The sequence below is a fragment of the Eptatretus burgeri genome, chromosome 1, assembly GCF_056783735.1.
Source record: "Eptatretus burgeri isolate ZD-2024b chromosome 1, Ebu_testis_v1, whole genome shotgun sequence".
Taxonomy (NCBI): Eukaryota; Metazoa; Chordata; class Myxini; order Myxiniformes; family Myxinidae; genus Eptatretus; species Eptatretus burgeri.
The window spans coordinates 46292240-46310684 of NC_140961.1; the positions used below are offsets into that span (position 1 = coordinate 46292240).

At 39.8% G+C, this 18445-nt stretch overlaps 1 protein-coding gene and 1 long non-coding RNA gene across 4 annotated transcripts in view; one reads left to right on the forward strand and one right to left on the reverse strand.

Moving 5' to 3' along the window:
• UBE3D (ubiquitin protein ligase E3D) overlaps positions 1-18445 on the forward strand; it is a 151394-nt gene that overhangs the window by 132551 nt on the left and 398 nt on the right. For 2 of the 3 annotated variants that reach the window (XM_085882246.1, XM_085882236.1), the window contains 3 exons: positions 1743-1851; positions 2112-2227; positions 4334-4472. In XM_085882246.1, the coding sequence (XP_085738372.1) occupies positions 1743-1851; positions 2112-2227; positions 4334-4472 (364 nt within the window). Of the gene's footprint in view, positions 1-1742; positions 1852-2111; positions 2228-4333; positions 4519-18445 lie in introns of all 3 variants that reach the window. The other variant, XM_085882256.1, reaches the window with a different exon arrangement.
• LOC147034396 (uncharacterized) overlaps positions 14700-18445 on the reverse strand; it is a 54539-nt gene continuing 50793 nt past the window's right edge. The window contains exon 3 of the long non-coding RNA XR_015058439.1: positions 14700-15021. This is a non-coding gene — a long non-coding RNA (uncharacterized LOC147034396). The remainder of the gene's footprint in view (positions 15022-18445) is intronic.

Consider the following 18445-nt stretch of genomic DNA (forward strand, 5'->3'; position numbering starts at 1 on the left):
GTCGGAACGGAGGGGACGAGTGTGGAAGACTGGAGCCCGGAGCCTGCAGTGGCTGGAGAAGCTGAAGAGAGTCGGACGAGGGGGTGCTCGCGTCGGTGCCAGGAGCTGCACGCCCGAGGGAGGCCGGCAGCGCGACCTGGCCGAGGTGGAGACGCACACCAGGGATAATAAAGATCCTCTATACCCCGAGCATCAGCAACCCCCTCCTGTTTCCCCCCGCGCTGAGATAGTGCGACCAAGGGGGCCCCGTTCCCACCCCCAGCCAGGCACTGTCCACGAGGCCCGCGGGTTGCGGGGCCATCGCCGCTCCGCGTCTCATCACCAGACGGGTAGGCCCGACCCGGTCTCGGCCTCAGGCCTGCCCCATTCTTGGGGGATTTCTTTTCCTTGGTTTTGGGTATGTGTTGTCGGCGCCGTCTGTGAAGTAGAATTGTATAAGTGTTGCCGTGTGCTCGGTAGTCGGTATTAGCTCTGCACTGTGTTTTCACTTTTATGTTTGCTTTTTGTGTAAATGGAATTGTGTTTTCTTTTTTTTGTGTGCATTTGGTGGAATTGTATTTGTGTGCTTTCCGTTCGTCGCGAATAAATGTGCTTTATTGTTGAACTGTTCTCCCGCTTCGCTTCGTCTTTTCCTCCATTGAATCCCCATCTTGCTTCACGTAAAGGGTTGGTAGTGGGCTGAATACGCCCGATAATTAATCGAACCGTCGAGGTCGACGATAACACCGCTCGGTTATTCTGATAGTACGGAACGGGTCGCTAAGTGGCCCGTGTCCGAAGTCGACCTGCGGCGAGGTGTGATCGCCCGGTCTACCCTCCGCGTGGGTACTTAGGTAGTTCGAATTTGGCGAGCAACCCTATCCCACGCGGGGGCTGATTGGCTCGATCGCGGTGAGACCGAAAGGTCCACCCGTGACTGGTTCCCGGCGTTAGTCCGAGAGGGTCACGACTGGATTGTCCGTCCGGTGGGCGACGTGCCGCGATTCGAGTTACGTGGCCGTTCGCACGCCGGCGGGCGCGAAAACCGCAACAATATATATATATATATATATATATATATATATATATATATATATATATATATATATATATATATATATATATATATATATATACACATACAAATACACATACACATACACATACACATACACATACACATACACATACACATACACATACACATACACATACACATACACATACACATACACATACACATACACATACACATATACATATATACATATATACATATATACATATATACATATATACATATATACATATATACATATACATACATACATATACATATATACATATATACACATGAAACTTGATCACAACTTTCATCACCCATGATGCTCAGACTAATAGTCCTATTTTCACTAAACTTTGGGGGAAGTTCTGAGGACCCAAGATGCTTCCTGATGCCTTGCAATTCCCATAAAAAAATGCATATTAATTAAGAACATCTATTTAAAGGTCATTATGATTCCAGGATCGCTACCCTTTGCCTTCTCAAAAAGTAGTCACCTGATTTTGATGTAACCTGTTAGGAATCATTGCACAGTGCTTTCACAAGTTTGTTCAAACCATTGGCTAATTTACATATTTTGTGGGTCATCCATATCTACCAGTGGTTCCCTGATTCTACCAGGTGAGCGCAGAGGCATTGATGCTATGTTTTTTTTCATAATCTCATCCCTCGTATTGTCCATTCCGTGTTTTTGAACCAGGTGTGGTTCAGTGGAGAGATTCATAGCTCATCGTCTGATGGACCTTTCTCACAGTCTCTCAACCTTTCGCTTCAGAGTCAACACGCCAAGTGGCCACACGACTTTGTTGGTGAGTCCTTGTGAAAAGTGTGAGTATCCAAGTATTAAATCTTTTGGTACCATTGCTGGTCATGCTTGGAGGAGAGATTGTCTTTGTTCATCCTCACACATTCGCTTGTTTACGTTTAGCTGTGTTTCCATCACCTAAGAAAACTGTCTCGAAGAGAGGAATAAAACATGCAACGAGACTCGGTGCTGGATTCTGTTTTTATCCATTTGACATTGATCTCTTGACCTGTTTATATTTATTTATTTTATGTTCTCCTGCAGCTCTGGACGTTGAACTCAGACACTGTGTTAATCTCAAGGTTCCCAGCGGATACTGGGATTAGGCCCACCATCACCGGTCATGCCGTGACCAAAGTACTATACAGTGACAGCAGAAGGTGCGTCTGCATGGAGTATTTCAGTTGTGTTCTGCATATTCTGATTGTCTAAATTTGGTCAATCACCAGACCATTGTTGATGAGTAATCACATGGTCAGCTGCAAAGTGAGAGTCACATTTCATTTGTACGTGATTGAGGGCAGGTTTGATGGATTTAACAATAATGTGGGAAAGTTTAAAACAAATTCCACATGCCTCATTAATAGTTTATTAACAATCTTTATTTTATTTTGCACATATAAATGGGAAAATGGTCTTTGTTTTTTTTCATCTTGTGTGATGCTTTATTTTAAAATCCCAGTCAGTAGGTGAATGTAAACTGCCATCTTTTATGGAGAACTAGCAATGTATGATCTTTATTAGCTTATCTACAATTGGAATTCCAGATAATGTATTGTCATTGTGCGCCGTCTGTCCATCCGTCCATCTGTCTCCTATGTCGACTTCGCCGGCCAAACCGCTGGGTCAATCCAGCTGAAATGTGGCAGCAAGGTTCCACTCCTGACTGGTAATGGGGATTGCAAAGCTCGTTCCAGTCACATGACTTTATGTAGGTCAAAATGGAGAAGTTCGTAAATTTCTTTAAAAAAAAAAACCCACCAGTCAGAATGCTACCAAATTTTGGTTACAATATCAGGCCAGGGTAGGGATGTTAAATTGCAGAGGTCATGCCAATCACGTGACCAGAAGTGTCAAAATGGCGGCCTTCGTAAATTTTTGGGAAAATCGCGTAAATTCCTTCAAAAACCTTCTTCTCCAGACCCACCAGTCAGAATGCTACCAAATTTGGGTTACACCACAAGGCCAGAGACCAGATATAAGCTGCAGGTCCAGTGGTCCTATTTTTTTTTCAATAATTCTGGTGTTTTGTTCTTCGGGGAACACGTAATGGTTTCTGAAGCTTCCTTTTGGTGTTCTTCTATAGTTCTTCCATGTTTGTTTTGCATACTTTTTATAGTTTTGCATACAGGCAGAATGTGAACTTCTGTACATGTGCATGTGTTTCAGCACATGAGATACTCCTGATATGAAAATGAACACTTCGAGGAACTTGGGACATCAGGCCCAGATTATTAAATTGCATTGATGCAAACAGAACAAGAAAAAGAGCAATCAGAGATTGCAGACCCTTGCCAGGACTTCTTTTGAGTGGTGTATTTTTATAGGTTTTAGGGTAAATCCAATATGGCTGCCAACCATGTGACCTATGATATGATATATTTTGTTCCTCCCTTTTTTTTGTTCCTTTTGTTCCTCATGGAAACTCATGGAATTTTTTTGGGGAAAATCATATAAATTCCTTCAAAAACCTTCTTCTCCAGACCCACCAGTCAGAATGCTTCCAAATTTGGGTTACACCACAAGGCCAGAGACCAGATAAGCTACAGGTCCAGTGGTCCTTTTTTCTCATGAAAAAAGGAACCTTTTGTTCCTCATGGACAGGTGGTCATACATGTAAAATTTCACATCAATTTGTTCAGCCACTTGAGAGAAGAAGATTTTTTTTTAATTTTTTTTAAATTTTTTTATTTTTTAAACAATATGGCTGCCGAATCACGTGACCGATGATATAGTGACATTTTTTTCTGTGGATCATTTTATCCCTAGATGACCCTCAAAATTTTTTATAGTGATCGGATGTGGCATTCTACATATGCAATTATGATGTCATAACGATGGAACCTATGACATAATAAAAAATAATCACACTCATTCCCCATGAGGAGTACTTGCCATGTGCCAAGTTTCAATTTATTTCTCTTGGTGTGATTTCAGAGATAGAGGTCCAAATTTTTTTTCTGTTTTTCCATGATGGATGCCACGCCACGTGACCTATGACTTCATAATTATCATTAAAACATTATACATGAGTAGTCGCACCAATGGTGAAAATTTTGTCTCAATCCGAACGGTTGCGGAGAAAAATATGAAAGTTCTGCGTGGACAAACAAACAAACAGACAGACAGACAGATGAACAAAGGGACCCAAATGCAATACCCAAATGCAATTTAGGGAGGGTAAAAATGTCTCTGCTGCTGCTGCTGTTGGTTGTTGTTATTGTTGTTGTTCTCTTGACTTCTGACTCTGACCCCTGATTTTTCAGTCTGGCTTGTTCTTGGGAGAATGACATCAAGGTTCAGACTCTGGAGTTACCTGTACGGACATGTCACGAGCTTGCCAACAGCTTGCAGAAAAGCACAAGCACCATGCCACCCTCGCTGCGTACACTCAACCACTTCCAGGTCATGGAGCCCAATGTCTCATGCTTCATTTGATGATGGAGATGAGGCATGTGTTAAAATGTTTACAAGTGCAATGATTAAATGCAAATTTACCCCAATTATTTTGTGCATTATAACATCTGAATGCAATAGTATCTGTAAGCTGTAAGTGTTATGTTTAGCAGTATGTTGTGTAATCTTAGAGTTTTGTAATGATGCAGTATGTTTTGTAGACTTGAGTGTTTTTTGTGAGTCAGTATGCTTTATAATGCACGAGTGTTTGTCGTATATTGTTCCGAAACTGTGATGTGTTTTCGATGTGCTCAGGTTGGGAAATTGTCACCTTTATGTTTTTAAACGTTTACATTTTATTGGTGTGGTTTAGTATTGTTCATGTAAAGAGTAAAACTTGCTTGCTTGCTGCATGGGTATGTCACTTGCAGACAATAGTGCTTGCCTTGACCAGCACTGGGTGCTTGCTATGCATCTGCTCTGTGGCCGGTTCTGTGTTTCATTCACAGACTGCAACTAAGCTAGAAGTTTCATTTTATTTTTTTTTATATATATTTTTTTACTTGTAGACTATTGAAAATAATTATGAAACAGAAAAAACTGGGTATAAAATGCAACGAACACGCGATAGAATTGCATCTCAGGTGTAACAATGAAATGCTCCATAGTACAGTCATGTGTTGATGTAGCATGCCAATTGGTTGTCATGCAAGCAATCAGAAAGTGCCATATCTGCAAGACTATAAAGGTATAGCTGGTGCTAAAATTGTAGTGTGGTGACTGTGTGGTGAATACTGTAGCCCCTGGGAAGAAAAGATGACATGACAAGCGTATAAAAATCAAAGTCCTAGCTCGTGAAATCTAGTCCGTATGGAACACTGCAGCTCGACTTCACGTTTCAGCTGGCGTTATATGCACGATCTGAAGATTATATGCGAAATTGGGTATGTTCTCCACGTGATAGAGGACAATCCAGAAGAGATTACCTTGTGAATGACCAAGCTGAAAGTACAGGTCTAAACATTTCTTTAAGGACAGTAAGATACACATCAGCACAAAGTGGTCTCAAACCAAGTTACTGAGGAGAGGCAACCAAACAAAAAGGCTGAAATGGGTAACAGAAATTAAACGGTGCGATGAACATACCTGGAAGAAGGTTATTTATAGAAGAGTCCAAGTTTGAACTGTTTGGCAATAATTAAATGCAGTTTGTTTGAAAGTGGACTGGGGACTATAGTGTTTCAATCGTGCTATCACAGTAGGTGTACAACAGCTACAGTGAAGCATGGAGGTGGATCAATACAAGTGTGGAGTGTCAGAGGTTTACATAAAATCTAAGGTCCCTTAACGACCGACAGGTACAGGCAGGTTCTGATCCTTTAGAAACACCTCTCATTGGGCGGGGATTCATCTTCCAACATGACAATGCCCCGAAGCAAACAGCCAATGTGGTGAAAGATTATCTGCAATGCTATGTCAAGAGGCTGATGTAACACTCACAAATATGCCAGTCCTAATAAGAACATCATTGAGATTATACGGGGTTCTATGGATACTGATAAAGTCAAACAGCAACCAAACACCCTGGATGAATTGTGTAAAGTGCTCCAGGATACTTGGAATAACATTTGACAGTCATACATTGATAAACTGTGTGGGACCATGAAACAAGGTGCCATGCTCGAAATAAATAGAGGGCTCACAAACTAAATACCAAGTGCAGTGTCCCTGATCTGTTCTTCTGACTATGTGAGACGGGCCTCCAAAAAAGTTGCCCTGTTGTGCTGAACTCGCGACTCAGCATAAATTTTGCTTTTCAGTTGGAGTTAAAGCAACCAGTTATCATTGGTTGGGAAAGGTCACGGTCACAGGAATTGTCACGACTCCCTTTTTACAGCAGAATAAATTATTTATTTTTTGTTCCTCAAAAGTGCAATTCGCTTGACATTTCCTTTATTTTCCGTCAAAAGGCATCTCTGTTGCATGGCTTACTTACAGGGCTGAGTGTTATATGAAGCTTAGACGTAGATAGAGGTTTAGTGTTACTACTTCGTTGTCCCAACTCCATCAGCTCCCTGATGGAGTTGTCCCAACTCCATAAGCTCTCTGATGGGAGCATTCAGGTGCTTGCTTTTTGAACTGATAGTGACAGCCATTAAGAGTTAACAGAAACTTTTAATTAGCTACTGGAGTCCTTTGTGCCACTGTCATTTAACCAGTGCAATTTTATTTTATTTTAGATGAAGTCCTTTGCTTTCAAGTGACAATTCTTAACAAAAGAAGTAACTTGTAAAGCAGTTCAAACCATCCTAATTATATAAGCCCATTGCTGCATTGTACACTGAGCTGTCTGCTATCACTGCCCAGTGTAGGATGTTTCAAGGGTTCAGTAGTTTTTGTGTTTTTTTTTCCTCAATGGAGTGGAATCCCATCTTCTGGTTACTATTATTACCTGGTCCTTTTTGAATTTTGCGTATATTTCACCATCTGAGAGATTGCTAGTTTTCCGATTGGAGTGCATTACAATGACAAAACTTTGGTTTCATCACATTTCCACGAGTCATTCAGGAATGGTTTATCGTGGCTTTAATAATCTATCTGTCTGTATTTAATTATCCCGTCTGTTGCCGAGCCTGGCTGTTCATGCCATTTGAGCCGTAATGAATCCAAGCTAAATTTACGCACACAAGTAAATGATGGAAATCCACTCTAAGTCTTTCAACGTCTACATTTTTTGTCATTGTATTTTGCTTTGTAGGTATAGTTGTATGAGGCAAACAAAAAAATAGTGCAGCACTGTAAGGTTCTGGCCTGGTACCTTTGTACCAGGGTGATTACGTTGATGTTCATTATCTGCGTGGCTTCATCTCTCATTAAGTTGAACCAGTCCGATGGCCGTGTGCGTGGCACTCCACTGTGATATTTTTGCCTGCACACCGCGATGTTAACAACTGTAAAAATTGTGTGGGAGAGAGACCGGTAATGAGGCATTTGTGGGGGAGAATGGGAGGGGGGAGGGGTTGGTGAGTCGATGTGTCACGTGTCGGGAGGAAAGAATTTGGAAGAATGAGAAATGGAGGTGTGGAGGGGAACAGCACGGGTAGGGGATGCAGATAGAGGAGGGGGCCTGTACGATGGCAGAGTGAAGAGGTTTGTTTGTTTTTTTGCAGTATCTTAGGTTTCTTTTGTTTGTATATTTGAACACTGTGGAGTGCGCCCTTCTTGTTTTCACCCCCCTCATCCCTTACCCCCCACTTCTGCTTCGCCTTACCTTCCATTCCCTGTCTACCCTTTCTGTCTCATGAACTGCTCACAACCCCCTGACAGGCCAAGCTAGCTACGTCGATGGCATTCTCGGCACCATTGTACAACTCGATTGATAACCTCGTTATAGTTTCAACTTTGCTCATGCTGCCGCACATTACTTTTTTGGTTTTGCCTTTCTCTTCTTCTCCCTCAACGCCATCTTCAGCATTACCAGATAATAAGATCCATTGGTCATTTTTGGAAAGCCTTGCAGCAGTAAAAACCTCACACGTCTGGACTAATCAGGATTACATCAGGCATCTGCACCTCACAAAAACTTTACTGTAATTGTCAAATTACAACTGTCATGGTACTTTGAATGCATTGGCTGTAGCACCTAAAATGGTGTGCACCTATCTTTATAATGACAATAATAACTGGAACGGCACTCAGTAGAATGCATACCTCCATCAGGATGAACAGTTTACATTTTGTATCCCACTTGCAGGCTGTTTCTGGATCCGGACCCTAACCAAAATCGAATTGGCTTCTTCTTGTGAACTAATCAACCTGTCCACTTCGTTTTGTCATAATTTGTCCAAAACGTTTTGAGATATCGTGATATATATATATATATTATATATATATATATATATATATATATATATATATATATATATATATATATATATATATATTATATATAGTTTTTGGCCCCATCTCTCAATGGTGAGGAATCACTTAAAAAAAATTCTCTGATTTGGATCCGGATCTGGATCTTCACCAAAATCGAATAAATTTTTCTTTGCCATACACGCAACATGTCCACCAAGTTTCATCCAAATCCCTCCACAGCTTTTTGAGATGCCCTGCTCACAGACAAACAGACAGATAAATAGACAGCCGAGTGAAAACATAACCCCCGTCCACCTTCGGTGACAATAATTGACATAGTATGCCTTCGGTGAACACCTTCTGGTAGCGGAGGTAATTACCATTATCAAATACTGGGACCACTGTTGTCAGCAATGGTACAGTGTGGCATTTATTGAGCTTTGGGTGCAAGTGTTTCTAATCACTGATGAAATGAAAGTACTCAAACTGGGTTCCCCTTTTTAATAGGTGACTATCTTTAAGAAAGCTTTTCCTTCTTCCACCCCACCCCCTTTCAATAACCAGTCTCAAACTGTGATTTTACCCAAGTTTTGGCCTTGCATGTTTTGTTTTTTCTGTGTTGTTTTTTCCATGCCTGCACCGCCAAAGTCGCCGAAGGCATTATGTTTTCTGGTCGTCTGTCCGTGCATGGCTCATTCCGGGGTCATTTCATGTCATGTCATTTCAGCCGGGGGTTGCGGTAACCCCCTCAGATTTTTCTGAAAAAATTCTCAAAGCTACCTTAACATATATGAGGAAGGTTTACCAAGTTATAGCTCAAAATTCCAAGTAGTGTCTGAGATATGACCCTACAAACACCCTAGGGGTGTTTCAATTCTGGCAGTCGCGAGTTGCAGATTTGTATCTGAAGCATTTTTGGAGGGCTCTAAATTCCAGAGTTTTACAAACAGAGTTCTGAAAATTCACACAAATGGTGTCTATTAGTGAGGCTTTCAGAATCTGACATCAAAAATGTTCTACTTAAAATACTTTTTAACATAAGTACTCTCAAAAGTAGTGATTTGTAACATGCAGTCAAAAAAAATTGAGTTTTCAAATTGCTGCCAACAGTCAGTTTATTAATCATGAAGAATTTTGTTGCCTGATTTACATCATCTCGTGACTGGATGATTTACACAGGAAAACTAAAACCTTTTGGAGCAAAATCTTGGGTGCTATAGGTGTCTGAACTTTGCTCCAGACTCAACGACACTGAAATTTACCCCGGTTTTACCCCAAGTGTTCACCATGTTGACAGTTACACAGCTCTTTTAAATTTTTGTCACTAAAAGACACATACATAGGCAAACTGTGGTAGAAAATTCAAGAGTTGTTCTCAATCCCTTCTATTTTTAAAAAGGCTCACTATTTAAAAAAAACATGTTTGATGAAAGATGTAAAATAAACGCAACAGGTGTGCTTTTGAAGTGGAAGCCATGCCAAACATTCATAAGTTGGCACCACAATGATCAAATTGTTGTGTTTTTTGGTCAGAACAAGTGTGTGGTTACTTTAATTTGGCTCACATTTTTTTAAAAGGATATTTTAGTTTAAGGCCGCCGCCAATCTCAACTACAAATTAAGACACATAATGTGATCATAATAATCACCATTATAAATATTCATTTGCATAACTAATTGTTTATATACTTAGTGTACATTGTATGAAAGTGTACATCCATTTGTAAATGTAGGTACAATATCTGATTCAACTTTTTTTTCATAATTTCATATCAAATTGTTCGGACAAATGTACTTGGATCCATTGTACAAAGTGAACAGTGATTAGTTTTATAATTGCCAGGATATAATAAAATGTAACAATGAGCATTGGCAGTTACTACAGGGCTGTGTAATTGGTTAAAGCCTAAATAAGATAGAGTTGTGCTTCATGCCTAATTTTGGAAATGATTTTGCTTCACTTCTTTAAGCTTTACTAAACTGATTTATATATTGTTAGATTCCACTGAAGTCATACTTCCTTACAATATCTTTATTTTTTCTATATGTTTGTCAGTAAAAAATTTATTTTAAAAAAGTAGCTTTTGGGACTGCAGAATCATTAAAATTAGAACGGATTGAGAACAGCTCTTGAATTTTCTACAACAGTTTGCCTATGTTTGCCTATGTCTTTAAGTGGAAAAATTTAAAAGAGCTGTGTAACTGTCAACATGGTGAATACTTGGGGTAAAACCGGGGTAAATTCCAGTGTTGTTGAGTCTGGAGCAAAGTTCAGACATCTATAGCACCCAAGATTTTGCTCCAAAAGGTTTCAGTTTTCTTGTGTAAATGATCCAGTCACTAGGTTATGTAAATCTGGCAACAAAATTCTTCATGATTAATAAACTGACTGTTGGCAGCAATTTGAAAACTCAAATTTTTTTGACTGCATGTTACAAATCACTACTTTTGAGAGTACTTATGTTAAAAAGTATTTTAAGAAGAACATTTTTGATGTCAGATTCTGAAAGCCTAACTAATAGATACCATTTGTTTGAATTTTCAGAACTGTTTGTAAAACTCTGGAATTTAGAGCCCTCCAAAAATGCTCCAGATACAAATCTGCAACTCGCGACTGCCAGAATTGAAACACCCCTCGGGTGTTTGTAGGGCCATATCTCGGACACTACTTGGAATTTTGAGCTATAACTTGGCAAACCTTCCTCATATATGTTAAGGTAGCTTTGAGAATTTTTTCAGGAAAATCTGAGGGGGTCACCGCAGAATTTCATTTTTTTGGCTAATTTGACACGGAATGACCCGCATCCATCAATCTGTCTGTCCTTGATAGGTTTTCGTTGCCGCAATAACTTGTGTCAAAAGGTTAAAGGTCAGAGGTCATGTTAGGTAAAAATTCTGTTATTGTGCTAACTTGGTAACCAGTGATTAGATTTTGACCAAACTTGGTACAAGTATGTATAATGATGTAAAGATGAACTGATTAGATCTTGGGGTCAAGAGGTCAGAGGTCATGTCATGTAAAAATGTGATACTTGAAAACAGCTGAACGGATTTAAATCAAACTTGGTACAAGTATGTATAATGATGTAATAATGTGGGAGGAGGCATATCAGTCGAAGTGTGCCGTTATAGTTGTACATGGTCGAGGCTCGTGGAAGAGTTAGGACACAGAACATAACAAAGGGAACAGCAGGAGAAAGGGGAAACACTAATAGCAGGGTGGAGGGAGAAGAATGGCAGTAGAGAATGCAAGGGGTGGACAAAATGGATACAGAAGCGAAATTTTGGGAGGGGTGAGGGTGGTTTAAAGGATGTGGAAAAGATTATGGCTTTGGATTGGGGATGACTTGAGATGGTGGAGAATACCTGTCTTGAAGAGCCAGAGGGAAGAATGAGATTGAAGAGAATGTGGAAGTTGGTTACACAGTGGGAAAAAGAGAGGAATAAATGAGTGGAGGTGAGGAGTGATTCTGGATTTAAGCAGCTTCACCAGGAGTGAGTTGCTGGTGGACCACAGGCATCCTGCTGATATTTGGACAGATATTCTTGGGCCACAGAGAGGGCAGAGGGTGCATCTCTCACGATCAACTGCCAATTGTTACGAGCGTGTTCTCTTGCATTATCTTTTCCCATGCTCCACGCACATGGCAATTACTCATTATTTATGCATCTCCTGTATGCTTCCATAATTATTTTGAAGACTGTATCTTGAACAATTTTAAAGTGGTGAAGCCACTTCAATATTTGGCTATATCCATCGTCTGTCAAAAATGAAGAAGAAGAAGAAGAAGAAGAATAAGAAGAAGAAGAAGAAGAAGAAGAAACTTCTAACCCACCGTGTTTAATTCTAAAGGGTAATTCTAATGGGTTCTAAAGGGTAATTCTAAAGGGTAATTCTAATGGGTTATAAAGGGTATTTCAAATGGGTTACAAAGGGTATTTCTAATGGGTTCTAAAGGGTAATTCTAATGGGTTCTAAAGGGTAATTCTAAAGGGTGATTCCAAAGGATGATTCCAAATGGTAATTCTTAAAGGTAATTCTCAAGGGTTATTCTAAAAGGGTGATTTTAAAAGGTAAATCTAATGGATTTTAAAGGGTAGTTCTGATGGGTTCCAAAGGGTAATTGTAATGGATTTCGTGCATTTCTCGGCTTTGCCTACTTCATATTAAGAATGCCAAAACTGAACCGCTTCCTTCGGATACTGGTGCGAGATATATATACTGAAACGCAAAAGAAACTTACCACTTGTTTGAAATGTAATAAAATTGTAACAGTTCAAAATAAACAAACCAACAATTGCTAATTGAAACATTGGCATTTTATTGATGACATGTCAAGTTTTTGATCAAGATGCACCATCTCATAAGTTTGTTCTACAGTACTGAACAGCAAAGGGTGCAATGTCAGTCCCCTTTCAATAGCGTGTGGCTACCATTGTTTTGGATACAGGCAGTTAACCGTCGGCGCATACTGCCTACCAGTCTTTGAATGGATTGCTGCTGGATTCTGTCCCACTCCGTCCTCAATGTCTGAAGTCATCTGACTTAGGACCATCTGCCTGTCCTGCCTTGCAGTGGTGACTCTTGGCCTCCCTGATCGAGGTCTGTCATCTGCAGAGTTGTGGAGGGTGTCTCTGTCCACCAGGGCCGATATCGTCTGGTGTGAACAGTCAAGGCGACGTGCCACCTCACGGTAGCTCAATCCGCCTTGCAGTTTGCTCAAGGCACACTGCCGTTGATCCCTTGACAATCGTGGCATGTTGATTGAAATGCCCATTTTACACTGGCCTTTTTAAAGCCAATATCACGACATCACGTGCAGCTCATTAAAATCATCCCGTACTCCTTGGCTAATCACTGACAGTCAAAATGGCTGTTCAACAGCTGTGCTATGAAGTGACCATTGAAGGTTCAAGTGACCATCCGTGACCGTTTTGTCTGACAGTGAGGACACTATTGTCCACAAATAAGTTCACACATTTACTACACGCAGTGTTATTACTGATATTTGAAGGTTTAAAAGGTGGTAAGTTTCTTTTGCGTTTCAGTATATATATATATATATATATATATATATATATATATATATATATATATATATATATATATATATATATATATATATATATATATATATATATACATATATATACATATATATATATATATATATATATATATATATATTAGTAACATTACTGTGTTTTGGACTATTGTGAGTTTCTTGTTTGCCTAACTATTTGGATGACTTGTGAGAGAGCTTCATCCTCACCAAACTTAAAATGCATTTTATTGACATAAAGTTATTTCACAATTTTCTTCCTGATTTTATGTTAATCTTGGTTACCAAATATTTATTCTTCAGTCTTAAAGCATTTATTTCACACAAAAAAATTGCCCCACCATGATTGCATAATCAAATTGTCAACTTCCACTTGATGACATCACAAATACGCCCCTTTGTTTTCTGTGTATCTGTGAGGATCAAGTGTTTTCCTGAGTCTGGAAAGGAAGCAAAATTGGAAAAGATGTAATAATGGAAGATATATATATATATATATATATATATATATATATATATATATATATATATATATATATATATATATATATATATATATATATATATATATATATATATATATATATATGTAGTAATTGGTTGTAATTCTCCATCATCTGTTGGCTGTGGCGTATTTCAATGGTCAAAAGACCCATGATGAGCGAGCAGCTATTTGGAGAAGAAAAGTGCAACTGAGCATTGCTGATTTCCACAGACCTGGTGAACCTTTCTGCATGTATACTGCTACACTCAGTGGTCAAAGGTTATGCGGATTTCATTTTGAAGTATATGCCTTTACCCTCACCTGCCGAACAACCTGGAAGGTGATCTTGGCCAGTACGATGTCGCTGTAGCTAGAACCAGATGCCTTGCCTGTGATATTTCCAAAGACAAAACGATTTTCATTTTCAACTGAAATCAAAACGCCAATGGCAATGATAAACAAGGAAATGTACTCTCAAGCAGTTCCACGTTGGTCTAAGTGTGCCCAAAAGACTAATAGCTGGCAAAGGCAACTGGTAAATAGGTTTAGCTCAAGTCTTGCATTTCTTTTTCCCTTATTGTGAAGCCTTGGTGCCGTGATATAGATTTGAGAACCTCGTTGATTGTGTATTGTGCTTGCCACAATTCAGCTATGAAGGAAGCAAGCTTTCCATACGTTTTTGCACTAATGCATATGTGAAGTCTGTTTGACCAGGCCAAAAACTATGAATAACTAACTGTCCATTGTTCCTCTATCTGTTTATGGAATGATTCAAAATTAGGTTAGCATCGTTGCAATGCTGCAGAAAAAAAAAAACAACAACAAAGATTTCTGAGCATGCTTTTGTCATTTGTAATTGAGGTGGCTTACAAAAATCAGGAAACAATCCCATAAAGTAAAAGTGTCGATGTGCATATTGATAGTCTCTCTGTATTTGTCTTTGTTCCTTAGCAAAAGGGGCAGTATGTTGTTTTCAGGACTCGAGGATCCATTCAGTTCAAACAGAAGCCTTGGATGATCAATGGTGCAGGTGATGGATTTCTCAAAGCATGAATTGTACTTGCCCATCACAATAGAGACGGCATCGTTATCTCAACAACAATAATTCTCAGCTTGCATTTACTGAACGAGACAGGGAATGCATTCACACCTGAAAAATAATAAGAAACATTATTCAATTCCCTCCTATTATAGACCAAGGCCCAGAGTGAACCAAGGTGTGGAAGGCATTCCATATTTTTATTCCATATCATGGTTCAGATGAAGATCACCGTTTAATGAACACCATTGGTACATGGATTCGTTTACGGTGTCACAACTGTTACTTGCCCAACAGAAACACTTAATATGGCCTACGATGAAACCTGAGGCCGATGAATGACTTTGAAGACCTGTCCTCACTAGAGACCCATTGCACCAGAAAATTTAGTGACAGTTAGATACCTACTCCCTGCTAAGTGGACTTACCCAAGGTATTCCCCCACCTTGGAATTTAACAGGGTCCTCTTGTTGGAAAAGTAAACACCCTATACACTATGCTATAGTACTCCTTGGATTGGCTAATGGACCAAGTTGGCTCCAACATCCTGATTAAACATCAAGAGTCGAGATGATGTAACCACCAAAACTTGTTCGCTTAGTATCCTTGTTTTGCAAACAGAATGCATCCACACCAAAGGCGTCGGAATCATTAAGCATGCCAAGGGATTCACTATCCCCACCGTTGTTAGTGGCTTTGGGCTCAAGGCAGACAGGCAAAGTTTGGGAAACTCCATGCCGCAAACAGTGGCCGATTTGGAATTGATTTGATGCTGGTCTGATAATTGGAACATGTCTTTCAATCTTGGAAAATCTTGCTATCCCTCCCTGTCACTTGGCTGTCTGTTTTGATGGTCAGCCACTGGCAGAGGTTCAGTTTCTTGAATTTCTAGGTCTCAACATTATGACCTCTACTGGATCAAACACATAGCAAAGCTGACCTCCAAAGTCAGCTGCAGACTGGGCATCCTCTGTTGATCCTCATCTTTCCTTGGAAAATCAGAACTACTCAGTCTGCAAGATCTTTTCTGGAGCTCAATGGAGTACAGCTCTCCCCTATGGGCTGGCTCCCCAGTCTCAAATCCGTGTCTCATGGATTCTGTGGAATATATAGCTTTAAACATTGTTGGAATCTCCTGCAATGAGATGGAAGCACAAGTTCTGTTTCTTTCACATTGCAAGCAAGTCTGTTGTCTATTTATTTACCACCTCTTCGCCAACATTTTTCCTTCTGCTCTCTCAGTACTCTGACCATTCCCTGCAACTCCAGGATGTGCACGTTCTTCCAGTAACCCCCTTTTGGTTAAACTTACAATATCCAGGCTGACTGCATACCCCAACCATTTTATTTCTCACTTCTCCCATCTATGAAACCACTTTCCAGAGGCTGTTATTTCCCACTGTTCCCTCCAGGTCTTCAAGCAGGCAGTGCACTACCATCTCATGTCATCCCCCCATCGTGACCTATGATTTTCATTTACCTTCCTCAACTCAACCCTCTTATTTGCTAGTTTCAGTGTTTCCTCCCCTTCTCTCTTTCTTCGCTCTCTCTCCCTCCCCCTCTCTTATTTTCCTGTTTGTTCATTCCCTTGCCGATTGTGCCGAGTTGTTGCCCTGCTATCTCACCACCAGTTCCTCAGCCTCAGTAATATATATATATATATATATATATATATATATATATATATATATATATATATATATATATATATATATATATATATATATATATATATATATATGACAGAGAGAGAGACATGTATAACGAGAATGAACTTGAGATGATCAAATTCGTCATTTTCACAGTACAGTACATTTAAGTACAGAAATTGAAACATCTGTCAATTGATGTCAGACGTGGGTTGTACTTGTGACAACATCATTATGGGGGTATTTTCCCACATTTAATCTCCACACTACGGAAGAATTGCCGATCCTATGTTGCATTAAAAAGCTTGTTCTGCCAAGTTATCAATTGCAAATGAGGTGATCCACACCGGGGACGGACTTGTGACGTAATAATGTCAGATTCTTCCTGAGCCATGTTAAAGGGTTGTACTTTTATCTGTGACTTGTACAATGTAGGACTGTAATTGCATCCTCCTATTAACTTGCAATTTGTCACTCACTGGCGATGACACCAATACAAATTTTTATTATGGCACTCCCTCTTTCACCCTCCCCCCCCCCCCAGGCATCAAAAAGCTCCATATATCAAACAGTTTCAACAAGAGCACCTCACGACCACTAGAGCATTTAAATTGTATCAGATGTGGCAATAAATGTGAATTGTTGCTCCCAGCTTGCAGGCTCAATGGTAGAAGACATCATTTGCATTTTTGCCGTTTCAATCCCTACCCTATTTAGAATCCCGTGCGGGCATGGGCAACTTGCTTGTTTCATCAAATTGCTTTAAATATGTACTTGATGCACATTTTTTGTGTTTGCTTCCTTTGTTACCTCTGACACCAAAGGGTGAAGGAGGTTGTTTTCACCCCTTTCTGTCTGTTTGTTTGTGTCCAGGATATCTCAAAAAGTTGTGGACTGATCTGGATGAAATTTTGTGGACCGGTTGGGTGTGTGACAAGGACAAATTGATTAGATTTTGGTGAAGATCTGGATCCGAATCTGGCTACTTGAATTTTTTAAGTGATTCTTCACCATTGAGAGGGCAAAACCTATATATAGCACGATATCTCAAAAAGTTGAGTACAGATTCGGATGAAACTTGGTGGACAGGTTGGGTGTGTGGCAAGGACGAATTTATTCGATTTGGTAAAGATCCGAATCCAGATCTGGATACGAGAATTATTTGATTTTTTTTTTTAAGTGATTCTTCATCTTTGAGAGATGGAGCCAAAAACAATATAGTACTGTTATTTCAAAATTTAATGATATGATATTTCATGATATTTCAAAAATGTATTTGGCCCGATATGTTCTCGTGGATCAGGCATTACGTGGCGGAGGTATACGCTCTACCGAGTGCCATTCTAGTTAGTTATTGTGACCTATTTAATGGTGGTGCCTTGTGGTGGTGTGAGGCATGTTTCAGTTTTTTTCAGTGAGAGTGGCAGGAGCATCTGTGTGAAATTGGCTGCTGAATGTCTAGGAATAGTAGTTGATATTATGTAGAACAACTGTTTGTAATCAAAGCCTAAAATGCAGGCTCAATGCTCACCTCCACTCATTTGTTCCTGTTTTCTCTCACATGTGGAACCAATTTTCAGGATCTGTCATAATCTCATTCTTCTGTCCAGGGCTTCAACATAGCTGTTAACTACCACCTCAGGTCATCCCCCATCCATACCCATGATCTTTTCTACCTTCATGAACTTTCCCCCAGCACACCCCTTCCTTTCCAGGTTATTGTTTTCTTCCCTCTTCCCATTGTTTTCCCCTTGTGATGAAACAATGTGGTTCAGACCTGTACAAGTGACATCACACATGTTTCTGTATAAAGAGTAACCCAATAGCCTTGTAAGTGCAAAACCTATTAACTACAATAGAAACGTTGTGCTCGTTATGACCTTGGC